The sequence below is a fragment of the Podarcis gaigeae genome (assembly GCF_964106915.1).
Source record: "Podarcis gaigeae genome assembly, chromosome: 8".
Lineage (NCBI taxonomy): Eukaryota > Metazoa > Chordata > Lepidosauria > Squamata > Lacertidae > Podarcis > Podarcis gaigeae.
In genome coordinates, this window is record NC_139684.1 from 41880333 (window position 1) to 41899468 (window position 19136).

Genomic DNA, 19136 nt, shown 5'->3' on the forward strand with positions numbered 1-19136 from the left:
TAACTTTTAAGCTTTTGGATACAAATCAGGGAGGACATTTTCCAGTTTGGGGGCAAAATAGTGAAAATAAGTTTGAGGCATTTTTGTTGGTCCTATCAAAGGTACTGCTGACTGTGGGGTTTGGAATGTTTCCTAGAAAAGATTAATCTGCTAAAACTACTTTTGAATAGAAAACAAGATCAAGGTTTTTAAGGACTCCTGCAACTTAAGGAGCAAAATATACAATTTCTAACCATAAAAGGCACAGCATTTCATAATTTCTGTGCTATTCTCCATCATTCCAGCCTCCCCCCACTGAGGCACAAATATTGCCAGATCTTTTTAATGCTAAAGCAAATCCACAGGAAATTTTGAGTCATTTATTCCCATCTTAGTACATGGTATGACTCAGAAGTGTGTCTGTAACAGGGAGTTTCCCCTTTCTGGCCTTTCAAAATGTTTTCTGAAACCAATGCAAACAGCCTAAAAAACCTCACTTTCCATGCCCTGCTCTCAGCGCCAGAGTTTTATTCAAGAAGCACAGGTTATTATGTGATATATTCAGTATATAGCTAGCTATGATGATGATTAAAAGCAACACGTCTTCTCATTTTTGCATCCTTTGCATGCTTACTCAGAACTATATTTCAGTGATTTCAATTAAATTTACTCCCAAATGAGTGTTCTTAGGTGCATAGGCTCATTGAGCCAAGCCCATGACCACCTTTATCTGGATCACTTTCACAAGGCCCTGTAGGTCACTATTCCACTCCCATTTTATAGATGAGAAACTGAGGAGGCTGGTCCATCAGGGCGGGAGTTGCCAAGTGGATATTTTGTTTCTGTTGTGAATACACTTGACATGGTCAAATTTATTTGTGTGAACTACCGGTAATAGGGCCTCCCAAGTAGACTGCACACAGGGCACCACAGATCATAAAGCCACCACTGGTGGTCTGACTCATTGTATGTTCCAAACATAAGAGAGAAAAAAGTAGAGCACCATCCATGGTGCAAAGGCCTCCTGAAATAATTCCATTTGAACCTGATGCCTGAGATTTGCACTCTCAGATCCATCCAGCCCTGTATTCCCTTTCCCATAGCATCCAAGGCAGATAATTCCCTACACCCACATGGCCTAGATTTTATCTGAGCACTCTCCAAAGACCAGCATGTCCAATGCAGGCCACATTTACACTAATCCAAGAAGCTTGACTTGTCCCCCCCCCCCATTGTTGTCTTTTCCAACCTGGTGATCTCTAGATGGTTTGGATTTTTATCCAGTTTCTCCCAATACTTCAGCATAACAAGCAGCTCAGCCAAATCCGCAATATATCATCCCCACTTTCGGAACAACTTGCTGTTTGTGCATCCTCCCCACCTGGCACTTCTATTTCAAGCACATTTTGGGCAGGAGAAAACAACTTTGCCCTCCCTGTCTTCAGGCAACCAAGTGACAGTCAGATGCCTCCAGGCAGACAATGTGATTATACTGCACAGCCAACCGCACCCATCTCTGTTGTTTCTTATCCTAAGTCAGCCTTCCCCAGCACAGAGCCCTCCAGATGTTTTGGACTAGAACTCCCATCAGTCCCAGCCATTGCAGCCATATGATGCTGAGACTGATGGGAGCTGTAGTACATAGTCTATGGAGAGGACACCAGGCTGCCAAAGGCTGTCCTTAGCCACACCTGGGTCTGTTGGACCTAATAAAAGAGGCACTGAGATAATGGGAATACAAAAGGTCACCAAGCACTGTTGATGTGCTGGATGTTGTCATGGTTCCCAGAAGTATGTCAATCCCTTCTCAGTTCCACTGTCTGGAGGTCACACAATGTTAATAGGAACTTTACTTCTTTAAAGCATTAAAAAAAACCCACCTGCTTTTCAGCCAAAGAAAAAGGCCTCAGAGTGGTTTCCAGATGTCAGTGATAAGACAGTCCCTGCCCTCAGGCTTACAATCTAAAAGACATGAGACAAAAAGAAAAGGATTTGGCAAGGGCGCAGAGGAGGGAAAAGGCAAACTTGGTGCTTGCAGATGGGGGTAGAGAGTGATTTGTATTGCAAAAGGGTTGTTCAGATCTCCTGTATGGGTGTAAAAAGGCCCTATAGAAACTGCCCTTTTCCTTCATACCACTCCTCTCTATGCTGAGTGGGGTCAGGAATAGCATCAGCGCTGAGTCATCCTACATGCCGCTTCTGTGTCTGAATGTTTACGTCGTCTCTCCTCTTTCATATTTCACAGGCAACGCTGCATAACAAGTTTCAGACACAGTCCAGTGCACCTTCAGATAGGGATTTTTTTTTGCAAGGGGAGGGGTGAAAATACCTTCTGTATTTATTCTCTGTTGAGGCCTGAAAGGGATTAAAGCCTTAGTCAACTGAAGCTGGCAATTTCCTGGTTCGAAAGAGTGACATCCTCCCAAACAGAACTCTGCCAAGCAAACAGATTATGCCGATTATGGCAAGATGCGTCTCAGTGAGAAAATGTGCTTATTGTTCTTTGTACGGCGCACCTAGCGCCTTCCTGGCCTTCACAGGCAAAAAGAGAAAGGTCCTTGCCCGCAAGGAGCTTACATATTGAATAACATAATTATGGGTGGGTGAACTATAGCATCTTTGCCCCACTATAGATGAGTCCCTGTGGCAGACACTTTCTGAACTGGATCCCACTTCAATAGATGCATGGAGTTACTCTTGCTTTTCACGTATATTATACAAATCAGGGATGGAGAACCTTTTTGGGGAACTAACTTGCAGACCAACTTTTACAGGTGGGTGGGGCAATCCACTTGTCAATCACATGATGTCACTGCTACCACATGATGGACAGGTGGGTTTTCCCTTGTCAAAATCCATTGCAGACCCCTTCATCCTGTCTAAACAAAGGGGTGGGACGGGTTTCTCCAACCCATTTAAAGATCACTGCTGAAGTGGCAACCTAGCACAGAAACTCTATCTACAAGACAGACAGGTTTTTTGGGTTTTGTTTTTAAAGAGGCAGATGGGATGGGTAGGGAATAGGGATAATTTGAAACATTTATGGCACTGGGGGGAGATGTTGGGGATACAAAACCACCTATATCGGTTTGGACGTGCATATGAAGGAGACAAAACAACAAAGAAGCAACATATTCAGCCATATAAATTTGTTTTACGTTTCGAAATGTATCACCATGGCAATTATACTAGCTCAGCCTATAACAAAAAGCCTCTTTGTTAGAAAGGAACAGTTTCCATTTCCCCTGCCCACATCCTATTCAGGGGTTTGTTTGTTTTGCTACAAAAACTTTTTTTAAAAAGTATTTTATTTTAAAAAGCACATGCCTCCCCCCCTTCTTCTTCACCTCCCCCAAATATTGCAATTTGGATCAGAGTTCTTACTCCAGCGGAAGATTTAATTTAATGCCCTTTCAGATATTTTCGAGCCACAATATTAAGCAAATATGAATTCACATTGACATGGAAAAGTACAGAGAGCTTAAAACACAACTTCACCGAGTCAAGATAATTGTGTGTCATGCTTGAATGTTGACACTGACAAAACACAGCCCCTTATGGAAACTTACAATAGTACAAGCACGCTACAAACTGAAATCCCTGTTCCCTCCAGGTTGTTTCTTGCCTACTGAAGTTTAAGATAGGGGGGTGGATGACCCTCAGAAAGAGCATTAATTATCCTAATCACCATATTGAGCAGTCTCTCATAAACATAGCCAGTCTTTTCTTTTCTTGAAAAAAAACCTGTATTATTCTGTCTGCCCTTCACTGTTAATAAGTGCTACTTCTACTTTTGGGGACTTCGGGCCAGACAAATATTACAACATACCCACTGTCTGTATTTGCTACATTCATTGTTATTATTTAACCCATTTATCCCACCTATTTGCTCCTCTGGCTTTTTGGAGGAACAGATACACCTCCTGCTGCTTTTAGAAAATAATTATTTCTGTTTACTTTCTTTGGAACACCTTCTTCTGCTTGTGCTGTCAGTAAGCAACCTGCCAGATAACACAGAAATCTGTCAGATGGCAAGCAGCCAGGAAAAGCAGCACATTCATCGCTTGCTACATGAAGAGGAAAGTTTGTTATACTCATGACTTTTTGCTACTGTTTCACACACTCACTATGAAATGGATAATTTTACTACTTTTGAACCACGCTACTGCTACAACTTGTTAATTTCAATAGAGTGGGCAAAAACCAGTTTCCTGTCTATCCACATGATAAGGGAATCCCAGGAGCGATCATCTGTCCTCAGCTATTTGCGTAGGTAGACAGAACACAACTGCTCTTATCAGTTAATGGTGCAATCCTGCCCTTTCCCTTACTTTTATCCTTAGGCAAACTTTTAAAGCAACATATCTTTCCAGCAATAAAACAAACGGGTTCCTCTTTTTTAACCTTACATGCTTTTCTTTCAATGTAATCCCTCCCCTTTGGTGTTCTTTCCATCCTAAGGAACTGTTCCAACATGTTTTAAAAGCTCTGAATTAATACTTGCTCCATAGGAGCCAACTTCTAGGGTCTGAGGTCCCTTCAGACCCCCTACTAAAGTATTTGAGGGCCCTGGGAGTCTCTTCCAAGGTGTCTCTTCCAGTCCTGGAAAGGCCCATTGGCAACTGAACCTGGGAGACATTCTGCATGCAAAAAGTGCTCTACTACTAGAGGCCCACAAGTGCAGCGCAAAGGCAATAGAAATCACCTGCTGCTGCTGCCTCTAAGTGTGGGATGTGAAACACATAGCAGTCAAGTATAACATTCCTAGAATGAACATGTGAGGGGGTGCTTTGTATGCAGTCAGGATAAAACTTGGCCTAATCTGGGCAAGAAGGAGCACACATTCTTCTCTTGCTGTCTTCTTCTCCATTTTGTTTTCCTATGTGTTAGGAGAAGTGGCTGCTCAGTCGCAGTCACTTGGGACTAACTCCTTTATGGGATAGTTCATGTAGATCTGTACTTTTGCAACCGAAGTCTGCCTTCAGGGATCTAACTGTGAACTGAAAGATTGTGAGTAAACTACTTTTATGTTGATTTTCATAAGATTGACGTTTCTGTTCGTTTTAAAAGGGACAATAAGGGATCTTACCAGGAATCTTATACAGTGGTACCTCAGGTTAAGTACTTAATTCGTTCCGAAGGTCCATTCTTAACCTGAAACTGTTCTTAACCTGAAGCTCCACTTTAGCTAATGGGGCCTCCTGCTGCTGCCACACCGCCGGAGCATGATTTCTGTTCTCATCCTGAAGCAAAGTTCTTAACCCAAGGTACTATTTTAGCAGAGTCTGTAACCTGAAGCGTATGTAACCTGAGGTATTGAGAGGCTCAGACGAGCCTGCAACAAGCAAACTGCTGTGTGTTTAAAGGGGAATGTTCTGTATCTGCTAAGATACAGAACTTGCTAACACAAGTTATGAAGGATATCATTAAACAATATATCCTCTCCTGCCTCCCTGAACATTCCCACGCTAAGACCCTGGCCTCCTTGCTTGTTTAATCCACAGAGTTTTGACCAAGTGTTTCTCCCTCTTCCCACCTGAAGTGGGTCTCACCCTCTGCTTGCAATCAGGTCTATGCCGCTGGAGGAAACAACTCCCTCAAACATCATCTGGCTCTCAAGCATCTCTAGAGGACTGAGTGCTAGAGATAAATCTTCTTGCAAGAGCCATCAGGGTTATCATTGATACGCAGCAATTTGATACATTTCTGCTTAGTTTGTTAAAAGCTTTATTTTTATTTTTTCAGTGCTCATATGTAACCAACCCCCACCCCACCCCAAAAATATACAAGAACAAACCTCAGCAAAGAGATGCCACTTGATCAGAATATCTGATGAGAACATAAAAATGCAAGATGGATGAGATGGCATTATAACACTTATCAGTACGCCCAAGGAACCATTGTAAGTAAAGGACTCTGGTCACTCAGGTGTATATTTACTCCCTGCCTGAGGTATGTTAAAGAATTGTTCCCAGCAGTTTATTTTAGGGATCAATCCAAACCTCACAAAGCAAGGCTGAAATTAAACTTCTAAAAAATCCTCTAAAAGTCCAGGAAAAAAACCAGTCTTCTCCCTGGGCAAAAGTGTTAGTTTAGAAGGAATTGAAGAACCTAGAATCAACTAGGTAAACATAAGTATTAAGGCTTCCTCAACAGAAGCATAGGGTTAGTAACTCAGTATGTACATTTGAATTCCTGAACAGATCCCTCTACGTGGGAATTTTACAGTTCAAATGCAAGTTTACAGGTGGGGAGGTGGAGCCTGCCGTCTCCCCACCCATGACCGAACATGCACATTGAATTATGGGATGGGGCTAAAGTTTCCAAGGATTCACAACCTGGTGGTCCCTCTGTCTTCAGAGTGATGCTCGTATGAGTTGGATTCCTTTGTGTTTTGTACAACATCAGAGAGTGGACAGGCAGGTTCCAAATCCTTTACCCCTTGTATCTCACACCCTTAGGGTCCTCAGAAAGATTGACAGGGGATAGGGTGCTATGCCTGGGTCCAGTCACATTTTCTGCAGGACAGAGAAAGAAAAGGAGAAGGCTGGGTGAGATCAGGGGATGCAGATTCACAAAACATTCTCTCTTCAAACTTCACATGGATTTGGTCAGGAAGCCTCGCAGAGAGCAGAAAATACTCCCTTCAAGGTGGTAGAGGCAAGTGAAGGACAATGAGAATGTAGTGGCTAGTTATTAAGATAAACAGTGGTACCTTGGTTCTCAAACGCCTTGCTACTCCAATGCCTTGGTTCCCAAATGCTGAAAACCCAGGTGTAAGTGTTCCGGTTTTCGAACGTTTTTTGGAAGCCGAACGGCCGATGAGGCTGTCAGCTATTGTTTCCAGGCCACCTGCACCAATCAGAAGCTGCACCTTGGTTTTCAAACATTTCGGAAGTCAAATGGACTTCCGGAATGGATTAAGTTTGATGCTTTTGTTTTTGCTATTTATTTTGCGTTTTTGTTTTTGAGGCTTTTTTGGTTAATTTGTTTTTGTGACTGTGTGAAACCCAGTTCAGCTACTGATTGATTGACTGTGGAAATGGATAAAAGCCCCCCCATCCAAATAATGACTATCATCAGTGCAGGTAAGTGTTATGATTTATATATTTGAGAATATATAAAATTCCTATATGTTCATAAATTGACAAGGCAAACACATACATAAGTATATAAACTACGTGTCTGAAATAGTACAGGAAAGCAATCCCAAAACCATTTTGACTCCCCCAAATTGACCTCAAATGTTTCTCTGCAAGGAGGAAGGAAATGGAAAAGCCTCCCCATTGTCTCTTTGCTCACAAATCCAGTCTTAAGGGTGTATCTGTGTATGAATAGGGTGAGCCTGTGACCTGGACTCAGAAATTAAGTATTTATCATCACAAAATAATGGCCAGGCTCTCCAGGTAAACCCATTAACAGGTTTCCTGCCAGACAGGATTCTGCTGTAGACCCCCCCTTCTGTGATGTACGTATGATGTATTGGGGGGTGGTCTTGAGCTACAAGGTGGCAGTTTCAAAAGTCTATATAAGGGCTTGCAAAACTTTCTTCTGGGTTCTTCCCCCCTCCTGCGGGGGTGGGTGGGTGAGCACCCGGTTGCAACAGTTTAATAAAGATCAGGCTTACTAGCTGCTTTGCTTCTCAATGCTGGCCTCTGTTATTTTTCTCCTACCAATAGAAAACCTACAAAAGGAACCTACATATATGGGCTCTTGGGTACCCCATAAGGGAAAAGGAGCAGTTTTTTCTTACAACATAAGAAAAAAATTAATTATCATCTACAATACTGTCTTATTTATTTTGTAGTACAGTACATTGATTATTGCTTTCATTTTATGGATCAATGATCTCATTAGATAGTAAAATTTTTGTTAAATTGCTGTTTTAGGGGTTGTTTTTAAAAGTCTGGAATGGATTAATCTGTTTTGCATTACTTTCTATGGGAAAGCGGGCCTTGGTTTTGGAACGCTTTGGTTTTGGAACAGACTTCCGGGACGGATTAAGTCTGAGAACCAAGGTACCACTGTATATATTTAACTCCCACAGCTCCAGTAAAAGAGACATAATCCCAGAGCTGGACATGACAAGATGTATTGATAGTGCCATCTCCCTGTGCAAATGGAAGATCCAGCAACTCAGGGGTCCTCAGAGCACACCAGTGCTTCCCTTTCATTTCGCAATGTCCATGGGCTGCTTCATTTCTGTCTGCATTCACTAGTAGGAGTGACCAGAAGGACTATGCTTGGTGGGGTGTGTGCATCACCTGGTCTCCAGAGACCTGCAGTGTGGTTTCCTCTTCCCAGACACTTCCTTGATCAGTGCCAGAAAATTACCTTACTCCCTTGTTTTCCCTCCAAGCCTCTTATCAGGAGAAGGGCAGCAATTAGCTTAGGGCCCCTCCCTAAAGCCTTTATAGCATGAATTCATGATTGTGGGTGTCAGGGTGATTACTATGAATACCTTTTGTGCCTGCAGAAGTTTCAGAGTTGACACAGCTTCGTTTACAATCAGTGTAAAATCCTGCTAAAATCCTGTAATACCGAACAGGATAAGTTTAACTTATAAAGTTAAGACCACATAGCAGTGGGGTTTTCATAACGGTTTTCCGTCTGCTTCAGCAGCAAAGGGGAAGCAGAACAGCAGGGAGACCAAGTGGAAGGAAGTCTTGGGAGGAAGAAATATCTCTTCCCAAGTGGAAGTGGGGCATTGCAGTGCAGTTGCTGCCTGGGGCTGGAAAACAGGAGAAAGGAGTGCCAAGGTTGTGCAAGCTATATAAATTAAAACATTTACCAGCCATTCTGACCTTCCCAGCTCTTGAGTAATTTTGCAGCCCTCAAGGTTCTTCCTCTCTTCCTCCATAGCCTTCAGCTGGGCTTTGGTTTTCTCCTGAACAACAACAACAACAAATAATGATGTTTTTTGCTTTATCAGGGAGATTTCCCCTTCACTTGATTTGTTTGTCCAACCCCCTCCCCCACCCCCAAGTTAAAACAACCCAAGGCCACCTCCACATCTTTATAGGGTGGCAGCAAATCCCACTAATGAAGGTCAGAGCTCAGGGGTGGAGCATCTGTTTTGAATGCAGAAAGTCCTTGGTATCTGCAGGTAGGGCTGGAAATGTTCTCCATCTAAAACCCTGGAGAGCTGCTGCCAGCCCGTGTAGAGTTCTGAGTCACATGGACACAGGACACTGCCTTATAAGGAGTCAGGCCATTGGTCCATCTAGCTCAGTATTGTCTACACTGACTGGCAGCAGCTCTCTAGGGATAGAGACTGAGTTCTACCTGGAGACTGAACCTCAGACCTTCTGCCTGCAGAGCAGATGCTCTACCACTAAGCTGTGGACTTTCCCCCAAACAGCCTCCGTATAAGGCAGATTACAATGTTTGCCTTGCTTACCTTGAGCTCTCGGGCAACCTCCTCCAACAGGGCTACCTTATGGCCACTGTGCGCCTTGGTCCGTTTACACACCATACAAAGCGGGGCTTCATCATCCTTACAAAAGAACTTCAGGGGCTTCCGATGCCTTTTACACACCTCTCTTCTCCTTTCTGTGCATCTCTCCACCCACAGCTTGACAAGCTGGACCACTTTTGCCAGTTGCCAGTTTGGCCTGCTGTCCATTGGCTGAAAGAGTCTCCTGCACTCAGGGCAAGCAGAGGCTCCCTCAGATTCAGGCCAGGACTGGACAATGCAGGCTTTGCAGAAATTATGCCCACAGTCCAACATCACAGGATCTCTGAAATATCCCAGGCAGATGGGGCAAGTAATTGCATCAATAAGCTCCTCGAGAGGTCCCTCAGTTGCCATCCTTACTTTTCCCTAGAGGGCAAATAACAGCAGGTTGGGTTTCATTTCTGATTTAAAATAGTTCAAGAGCAACAAAAATGATGGTAGTGGGCAAAACAAAGAGGTCTTACTCATTATAAAGTCCAAATCCACTTTGTTGCAAAACTTACAGAACACAAATGCCTTCAAAACTTACAGAGCACAAATTCCTTCCAAACTATCAACACCTAACATATTTTAAGGGACAAGTCTTTTGATGAGGACACTGTGCAAATATTTCATAAGTAGCATATGTTTCAAGTTTACACCATAATTTCAACATAAATTTTTAAAAGTCCACCTAAAAAAGGTGAAAACAATTCAAGAGTTTGACCAGTAAGCCAAACTAAAAACAAGTGTTGCAGATTATTATTTTAAACAGGAATTTAGTTGAAGTTACATGGCCACCCAATCCTATATATGTGTTCTATTAGAAATAAACACTAGGGCTTACTCTTAGGTAACTGCACACCAGTTGGCAGGATAAGTTTATGAACTTAAGATGACAACCCTGTGCACTTATCTGACAGTAAGTCCCATTGAACTCAGCACAATTTACTTCTAAGTAAAGATACCTAGGATCACAGTATAACAAATATCTTCTGATGAGGAGTGTCTACCCCTGAGAAAGAGGCACCATTCTAAACATCCATGTACTAAATTTGATCACTATAAATATCCACACTACTTTCTTAATCCAGTAGTTTACTTACAGTTAAACACCACCAAGAAATACTGGATTCCAGACAAAGATTACACCCATACATTTAAAGCACATTACTTTCTGTAAAGAATCCTGGGAACTGTAGCTTGTCCCTTATGGAGCTACAATTCCCAGCATCCTTAACACGAAGCCTGCCTGGATTTTATAGTATTCTGAAGGTAAGGGGAACCTTTGGCCGTCTAGATATTGACGAACTACAACTCCCATCATCCCTGACCACTGAGCATGTTTTCTGGGGCTGATGGGAGTTGTAGTTCTGTAACATCCAGTGAGCCAAAGTTTCCCCACACCTGGTCATTGGAGCACCTGTAACCAGTTAGCTCACTAATGAGAGTCCTTGCTTATTAGAGGACCTTTCCATATTTATGCTGTACACCCATCTAGGAGGAAGTCCTACGGGATTCAACTTCTGAGTGTGAATCGTCATTTAACTCTTTGAGGAATTGTGTTCTTAATCTCATTTCCAGGGAAGAAAGGGAGGATCAAATTGTCTGTATGCTTCATTCGCAGTATAAAGTTTTTCTATAGCCCAGAAATGAAAGTGCGTGTTTGGACGATAGCCTATATAACGTTGCCTATAAAACAGTAGAAGGGGCAGTTAGTACAGCGTTTTATAGGCCTATAAAACAGCTGCCTATGAACAGTCAGTCAGTGGCTTGAGCAGGCGCAGAGAAACTCATTTTCCCTCCTTGGGTGAGAGCTCTCGCGTGCCTTTTAAAATCATAGTATTGTAATCATTTAGAAATTTGCATCTGATACACATCTGACATTAGCAAGTGATAATTTAATGCAAATCTCTCCCTCCCCGCCCCCGACGCCATGCCTAAGTGGCCGCCCTCTCTCTCCCACGTTAACACCTCAATCCTTATTGGTGTCTACTCAGGAGTAAGCCCTACACTGAATCCAACGGGGCTTCCTCCCTGAAAGCGCTCCAAGCCATCCGATCATCAGACAGACTGCAGCGCCTGGTTATCTCCCTAGCCAAATCTCTTAATAAAATACGCCTCGAGGGGATGGAGGTGCCCCGCTCTCTCCCTTTGGTTTCTCCAGTGCCGCTTGCGCCGAAACCTGCGCCCGGATCGAGCCGGGAAAGTTTCGCCAACTCCGGCGCGGAGCGTTTTTGGCGCCTGCAGGCGGCGAGCGGGGAAATGACTCTGCCGTCCCTCCCAAGATACTTTCGCCCGCTGGCGGCCGCTGCGCTTTGCCGGGCGGGGATGGTGGGCGAGGCCCCGGAAGGGGCTGGCTCGGCTGCGCCGGCCGAGGACTAAGGGAGCCTTTCGCTTCCAAACAACGCCGCCGCCGCTGCCGCCTCGGCCATGGCTCGTCGTCTTCTGCCGCCGCTGCTCCTCCGCCTCGGCAGGGACCCTCGGCCGGGTCCAGCCGCCCTCTCCGTCCGCCGCGGCGGCGGCGGGGTGAGGCGGTGCAGCTTGGGCGCCTGCGCCTCCTACCGCCTCCGGGACGGCGGTGAGTGACACACCCCGCGGCGACCCCCCGAAAAGAGATTCCTCCTCTCCCCCTCTTCTCTCTGCAGGAACATTCCCTCCCCCCCAAAAATTATGGCCTGTACCTGGGGTCCATAAGGCCCTAATATTTCCCCTTCGCCCCCCTCCCCATCTCTTTTCTCAGCTGTCCACCCCCTGCTTATTATTTCCCCCATGTTCCTTTTCTCATTCTCAAATAGCCCTCCCCCAAACACAATAGGGTTTGCTTTTGCTTAGTTAGGTACAACCTTAATGTACTATTACAATCTCGCCCCTGCCCAAAACACCCCTCTCAATTCATTCTCCACCTGTCTCCACCTTAAATCTTTTTCATTTATGATCTGCTTTTTTGAACCCCAGTGGTTGTGCCCTTTCCCTAGCACCCCAGTATTGTATGATGGATTGTTGTGTGGACTGCTTGTTTTGTATTCTGTATACCTTGCTGTTGTGTATATGTACATTATTATAGCATGTATACCATACCTTTCTCTTAAGGCGTTTCCAAGGCAGCATACATGGTTCTCCTCATTTTATCCTGGGAGGTAGTGATGGGCACAAGGTGACCCAATTGCTACATTACTGAGTTGGGACTTGAACCCTGGTTTCTCCCAGGCCCTAACTGAACACTCTGTTAACAACTACACCATACCAGCTCTCATTAGGTAAAGGAGGAGTTAAAACTTTTTGATAAATTAAATCGCAACACACTTCACTCTGTCCTTCCCAGTTTCTTCCTCACCTGTTTGCACCCACTTCGGAAACCCCCCAAATCCCAACCCACTAGTCCATGGTTTCATAGCAAGAGCCCAGCAGGGCCTTTGGGAAGTGGCCCCCTTTGGTCTCAGCTGGTCTTTGCAGGGAAATGTCACAGAGCTGTATGTCCTGATGCCATCTTGCAGAGGACAGTCTTCTGGGGGAGGGGATGTATAATGTGGAGTGACCCAAATGCACACCCATAGTTCCTTATTTGTTGTTCACTTCTGGAGTCCCCACATACTTTTCAGTATTGCGCAAATGCAACAGTTGATTGGAAAAATGGATCATGCCTTTATCTCATAGGGGACAGTCCCCTAGTCATGGGGTTGTACAATATGATATGAGGATAGTGGAACTGGTTTGGCTGAACTGGGTGCTGGCACCTCAGGATATAGAATGGATTGCAAGAGATGGGCTGGGGTTTAGTGCTGAATGTTAGCGTTGCACACAGCGCTGCTGAAATTTGAGAGGCAAAAGTCTGCCACTTGTTGGAAGTCTCCCTCAACCATGCTCCATACTCAGTTGTCAGACTTTTCTCCCTCCCCAGAGCAGCTTTCCTTTCCTTTGCACTGACATCCAGGCTTTCTTGGGAATTGTGCTGATATTTAGCAGTGGCAGGAAAGACCACAGATTAGGGAATGATGTGACAGCGTATCTGACTGTTGAAAGCAATTGCATTAAAATCAAAAGAATTATTGGAGAATGCAAAGGTGTTAACTACAGTGTGAGGGAGCATCAGGTTCAGGGCGGTGTTAAGGTGCAAATCTAATTGCGGCTTCTCTGTGTGAATCTGAATTGCAACTGTTTATTCCTTTCATTGATAACTTTTGGAAGCAGGCTGGCTTGGAATATGGTTGCCAGCTGGAACGCTGTCACCAGGATCAAGAGAAGTACTTCAGGCGAGCTGAAGAGCTTCCCATCACTTGGTGGGATGTTTTGAATTTTCATGCTACGTTGTAAACTGCTTTTGAAACTCCCCTTCGTTTCAGAAGTGGGCAAGTGTTGGTTTGCAGCCAAAGGCCCCCTGGACATGCAGAACAACTTGGAGAATTGTTTGCACTGTGGCCTACTCTTCCAAGCAACTTCCTTTGATCGATCAGCCTAAAACATATCTGTGAGTTCCATACAGCTTATGAGAAACTTCCTGTGTCCTCCTCTTCTTCTTCCAGTACATCCGCTGTGGCAGAGCCCGATTACAATCCCGGGGGGCAGCCGGCAGTCTCCGATCAATATCCAGTGGAGAGACAGCGTCTATGACCCCCATCTTAAACCCCTTGAAATATGCTACGATCCAGCCACTTGCCTCCATATGTGGAACAACGGATACTCGTTCCTGGTTGAGTTTGAGGATACCACAGACAAATCAAGTAAGACTTAAGGGGATGATTGGGATCATAGGATAATAGCTCGGTGGTAGAGCACTTGCTTTGTATGCCTGATGGCTTCTCCAGCTCGGGCCGGGAATGCCCCCTGCTTGAAACCCTGAAGACCCATTGCTGCCAGTCAGTGTAGACAATTTTGAGCTAGATGCACCAATGATCTGGCTTGGTGTAGAGCAGATTCCTAAGATCTACTGGTCCTGCTGTTAAGTTCTGGCCTAGCAGGCACCTTTCGCCACCCCTCCAGCTGGCAAAAGCTAAGCACATTGGCAGACATTTCTGCAAGTTATTTCCCATTGCCCTAAATATCCGGGCAAATATGTGTCATGTGAATCCTTGCGAAAGTTGATCCACATCTTTAAAATACGAGTGACAATCGCCCTGCTAATTTGCCAGGGTAAAAGCCGGGTGTTTGATCCGGAGATGTATATTCAAATCTCTGCTTTCTGCCGCAGGCCGATTACGTGGCTCTCCTGATCCCAGAGCCCTTCCTGTTCAGGCCCCTGTACAGATGAGAATTGTATCACGTTTTATACATGAAAAGGGCCATATAAATGTTCATGAGTGAAGTCTGTGGGTGGAAATTCTTAACTAATCCTCTCTCTAAGATAATTAATACAGTATCTAGTTTTGACTTCCATGCGTATTACATGCGTAGCGGACTTGTGGCCCTCCAGATGTTGTTGAACTGCAACTCCCATCAGTCACAGTCAGCATGGCTCAGGGATGATGTGTGTTGTAGTTGGGGGAAGGTCACAGGTCTCCCCATCCCTGGTTTTTGAAAAACTATGCATATTTACAGTACATTCAATGTAGGAACTAATCCTTAACAAAGACTGTTTCCTGTTATGTATGTATTACATTTTAACCACACACATTCTTCCTCCATGGAGCTCAGGGCAGCGTAGATGGAAACTTCCTCGTTTTTTTTTTTATTTTATTCTCTGCAATCCTGTGAGGTAGGTTAGGGTGCAACACAATAACTCAGAGAACTTTACGGCCAAACACATTTTTCCGTCAGGGTCTTAGTCAAGCAATCTTAGTCCAGCAATTACTCTTTTTTTTGCTATGATTTCCATGAATTTTGTCTCTTGGCTAAAATTCACTCCAACTGTAATCCGTACAAGACTTGGGGAGCAGCTGACATTCTTTATTTGGATGCATTTTTTTCATTCTTTTGGATGCTTTTTCATTCAACTTTTACCCATTCATTTTTGTAGAGGAAGCCCTTGAGGAGGTTTCATGTGCGCATGTTCCCAAATGAATAGTATAACTCTGGCATTAAACATTAATGAAATAAAAGGTTGTTTATCACTTTGGCTGCATTTCACAGATAAGCTTTTGAATAATGTACTTGGAAAATATCTAGAAGGCAAGATAGGTGCTTGGTTCTAGCCAAGCACCTTGTTCTCTGCTTCCCCTTGGAATTGTATTGAAACCTCAGTAAATGGAAGGAAACTGAATATAGCTGCCTTCTCTGGCATTAGAAGAGCTCTTTTTATTCTTCCCGAAAAGAAAAGTCAGGTTTTGTTAGCTCACTTGAACCAAGTGCTCTGTGCTTAATGCTGTAATGGTTATTTTAATTTTAAACAGATAAGACAGAGCCTCAAAAGCTGCACATTGATAATCTGTTTAGCCAATAACTAACATTGTGGTAGCTGTTAGTGATGTGTGGTTAGAACACTTAGCAGCACTCATTAAGTAAGTTGTGTGTTACACAGTACTTGGATTAAGTCCAGTTACCTGAGTAGCCATTATGCAAAGAGTATGTTTAAATTAGAGAAGGGTCATAGCCCTGCGGTGGGATACATATTTTCCATGCAAAAGGTCCCAGGTTCAAGTCCTGATGTAGGGAAATTCCTCATACCAATTAAAGCTGCTGCCCTCCGGTGTTGACAGTACCGAGGTAGATGGACTAATGATTCTATAAGGCATCATCCTAGTGTGGCCTCACCTGGATCCAATTTATGAGTCAGAGGTTGCCCATCACAGCAGTCTTTAAGAAGCATAATCGTTCTCTGGTAGTAACCTTCCTGGGCTGAAGCTTACAGCTTGTGTTTGGGTTGTATCAAGTATCTTAAGAAAGCTATTTTAGATACTGCAGTTCCTTTTTATGGCTTCTCTTTTTGCTTGTCTTGCAGTTCCACAGCAGGAGAGGTTAAAATTGTAGTGTGTACTAATAGTAACAGGGACATGGGTGGCACTGTGGGTTAAACCACAGAGCCTAGGACTTGCTGATCAGAAGGTCGGCAGTTCGAATCCCCACGACGGGGTGAGCTCCCATTCCTTGGTCCCTGCTCCTGCCAACCTAGCAGTTTGAAAGCACGTCAAAGTGCAAGTAGATAAATAGGTTCTGGCGGGAAGGTAAACGGCGTTTCTGTGCACTGCTCTGGTTTTGCCAAAAGCAGCTTAGTCATGCTGGCCACATGACCCGGAAGCTGTACACTGGCTCCCTCGGCCAGTAAAGCGAGATGAGCACCACAACCCCAGAGTCGGCCACGACTGGACCTAATGGTCAGGGGTCCCTTTACCTTTTTTACTAATAGTAACATTGCCATTTAGCTACAGTGATGGAGTTCACAGAGCCATGTTTGCGAGAGGATGAGCTGTGGATGTAGCTCAGTGTTAGAGGGCATGCTTTGGATGCAGATGGTTGCAGACTCAGTTCCCTGTCACCTCCACCTTAAGAAAGCATCCTGGAGGGTGAGAAACGTCCACCAAAATCCTCAGAGAGCTGCTGGCAGTCAGAGTAGACCGTACTGGGCTAGGTGGGCTCATTCAGCATAAGACAGGTTTTTGTGTTCATGCTGGTGTATAAATATATGTAGATAACTATGCAGGCAATTAAGGGTACACTCCCTACAATGGTCTATTGAGGTTTGTTTTTAATTTCTTTTTTTAAAAAAACTTTTTATGATTTTATTGTTTGGTTTGATGTTTGCATACTGTGGTAAACTGCTGTGATACATTTTTACAATACAGCAGTATAGGTAAAAACATTAAAATTGTGTTGGGGATCTCCTTAAGCAGGCTTCTAATATATTAAACATGGACAAGAGATACTAGACAAGGTTGATAGACTTACTAGCAGAAAGCAGCAGCTTTGCTTTGCATTTCCAAGATCTTTCTTCTATCTTAGCATCCTGATATGACTCACTTTTCCCATTATCCTGCACACTGTCCCTTGGTTTCTGCTAAGAGAAATTGCATAGCGGGCCCTCTCCCAGTGGCGTAGCGTGGGTTGTCAGCACCCGGGGCAAGGCAAGTAATTTGCACCCCCTAACCCGTGGATTTGCGCCCCCTAACCCTAACCCCCAGATGTTGCAGCCGGTGCGGCCGGCCCCCCTGACCCCCCACGCTACACCACTGCCCTCTCCCCAACCCCCTCCCCTCCAAATTTGATGATTATCATAGCTGTGGCTGACTTCAGACACCACCCTCCTTTCCTGTTCCTCTGCATTCTCTCTCTCAGCCTTCTCGCTCAAGTTTCCTAGCCTTCCTTGAGGGTAACTTTTGCTCTATAAATTTCAGCTGCTAACATCCGCTGGTTTCCATTGAAACGCTTTAGGTTTGCTTTGAGGTCATTCTGATCCACGCCACTCTTTTCAATCTAATCATTATATGCCTATAACGTCTCCCTCCTTTTAAATATCTAAGCAGAGACAGCTGCTAGTGGTGATGCTTATATGCTACCTCTGCTGTCAGCGAGGCATTTTGCCTCAATACCAGTTGCTGGCAATTGCAGGTGGGCAGAATGCCATTGCATTCCGGTTCTGCTTTTGGGTTTCCCACTGTGGGAGCAGGATGCTAAGATTAGATGGGCCATTGGCCTGATCCGCGAGGCTCATTTTACAAGACAATAAAATAAAACACATTTGTGCTGCTGGCATAAAAATGTTTTAATGTGCCTGATAAGCATCCAGCCAAATGTCATTTACATTACTCAAGCCCCAAAATGAATAAACATAACTTCCCTATGCTGCAGTCCACCTGTTGCAAACCCTGCTCATTCCAATGGGAGCGGGATTAGGAAGGGACTTAAATTATAGGCTTGTTCTTGCTTGACTATAATGCTTTTCTTCTTTGTGATTCTTTCTGACTTCTCAACACGTAACTTACTATTCTTTCCCACCTGCTCCTGATGCTCTCTTCTTCCTTTGTTTTCTTTCTCCTTCCTTCTTCTGTCTGACAGTAATAGGCAGCTGCACAGATAGAGAAGAGGAAAAAGAGTGGATTAGAGTCAAAAAGTAAGAAGGAAGACAATGGCAGTGAACTGAATAGAGGAGCGTGCTTTTAAGAGAGGCGGCATCTGAGATGGGATCTAAATCAGATTTGTTCCAAGGATGAGGCTAGCTGCACTACTGGGAGTAGAATGAAAGCAGAGGGAGAGAGAGAGAAGGAGATGAGAAACGAAGGCGTTGGACAGCGCAGGTAAGTGCTGGTGGTTGTGTGCACACTGTTGCCCTCTGGTGGTTGCTTTGTGGTGTTGGTGTCTGCTGTTTTAGGTGGCAGGCAGAACTTCCAAAGTGCAGTTAGGGGCACCTCCCAGTGCATTGTGGGATTGCCTGCAGTTACTATTTAGCAGTGCAGTCCAAGCCACCAGGAAGAGAGAACTTGGATTCGTCAGATCCTGAACTTTCTCGGCTGAGCCGGGGCTGAGCCCAGTGTAAGTCCCCCAGCCCAGCTGAGCCAGAGTTATGCTGGCATAAGCTAGGCTCAGCTGGTGGAACTTAATATGACATAATATATGTCAGTGCAAATCTCCCAAAAGCGGTGTTCCAGGGGTGTGTTGGCACATGAAGGGGCAAGGAGAGACTTACACCTGTTCCAAACCTATTCCTTCACTTTGGTTTGTGACTGGAAACTCAGTGGAGCTTAGCTGACAAGCAGTCAAATTTCTCCTGCATGGAGGAGTCACTTACACTGGCTTTCTGTAATTAGGATTGTTCTGTCAAGAATATACAGGGACTTCCACGTCTACACCTAGA

The 19136-nt window shown here is 44.5% G+C and overlaps 1 protein-coding gene and 1 long non-coding RNA gene across 5 annotated transcripts in view; one reads left to right on the plus strand and one right to left on the minus strand.

Moving 5' to 3' along the window:
* Positions 1 to 19136, plus strand: part of CA5A (carbonic anhydrase 5A) — a 30894-nt gene that overhangs the window by 2051 nt on the left and 9707 nt on the right. Inside the window, exons 1-2 of one of the 2 annotated variants that reach the window (XM_083754594.1) lie at positions 11708 to 11996; positions 13939 to 14136. In XM_083754594.1, coding sequence (XP_083610720.1) covers positions 11849 to 11996; positions 13939 to 14136 — 346 coding nt within the window. In that variant the 5' untranslated portion in view covers positions 11708 to 11848. Of the gene's footprint in view, positions 1 to 11707; positions 11997 to 13938; positions 14137 to 19136 lie in introns of those variants that run through there. The other variant, XM_083754595.1, reaches the window with a different exon arrangement.
* On the minus strand, positions 5694 to 11443 carry LOC310851936. Of its 3 annotated transcripts, none has more exons than XR_014567913.1 (4): positions 11429 to 11443; positions 9380 to 9802; positions 8771 to 8866; positions 5694 to 6497 (listed from the first exon to the last, which is right to left on the minus strand). It is a non-coding gene; the product is annotated as an uncharacterized lncRNA (long non-coding RNA). The 3 variants fall into 3 exon arrangements; XR_014567914.1 differs by lacking the exon at positions 11429 to 11443 and adding an exon at positions 10522 to 10536; XR_014567915.1 differs by lacking the exon at positions 11429 to 11443 and having other exon boundaries at positions 9380 to 10124.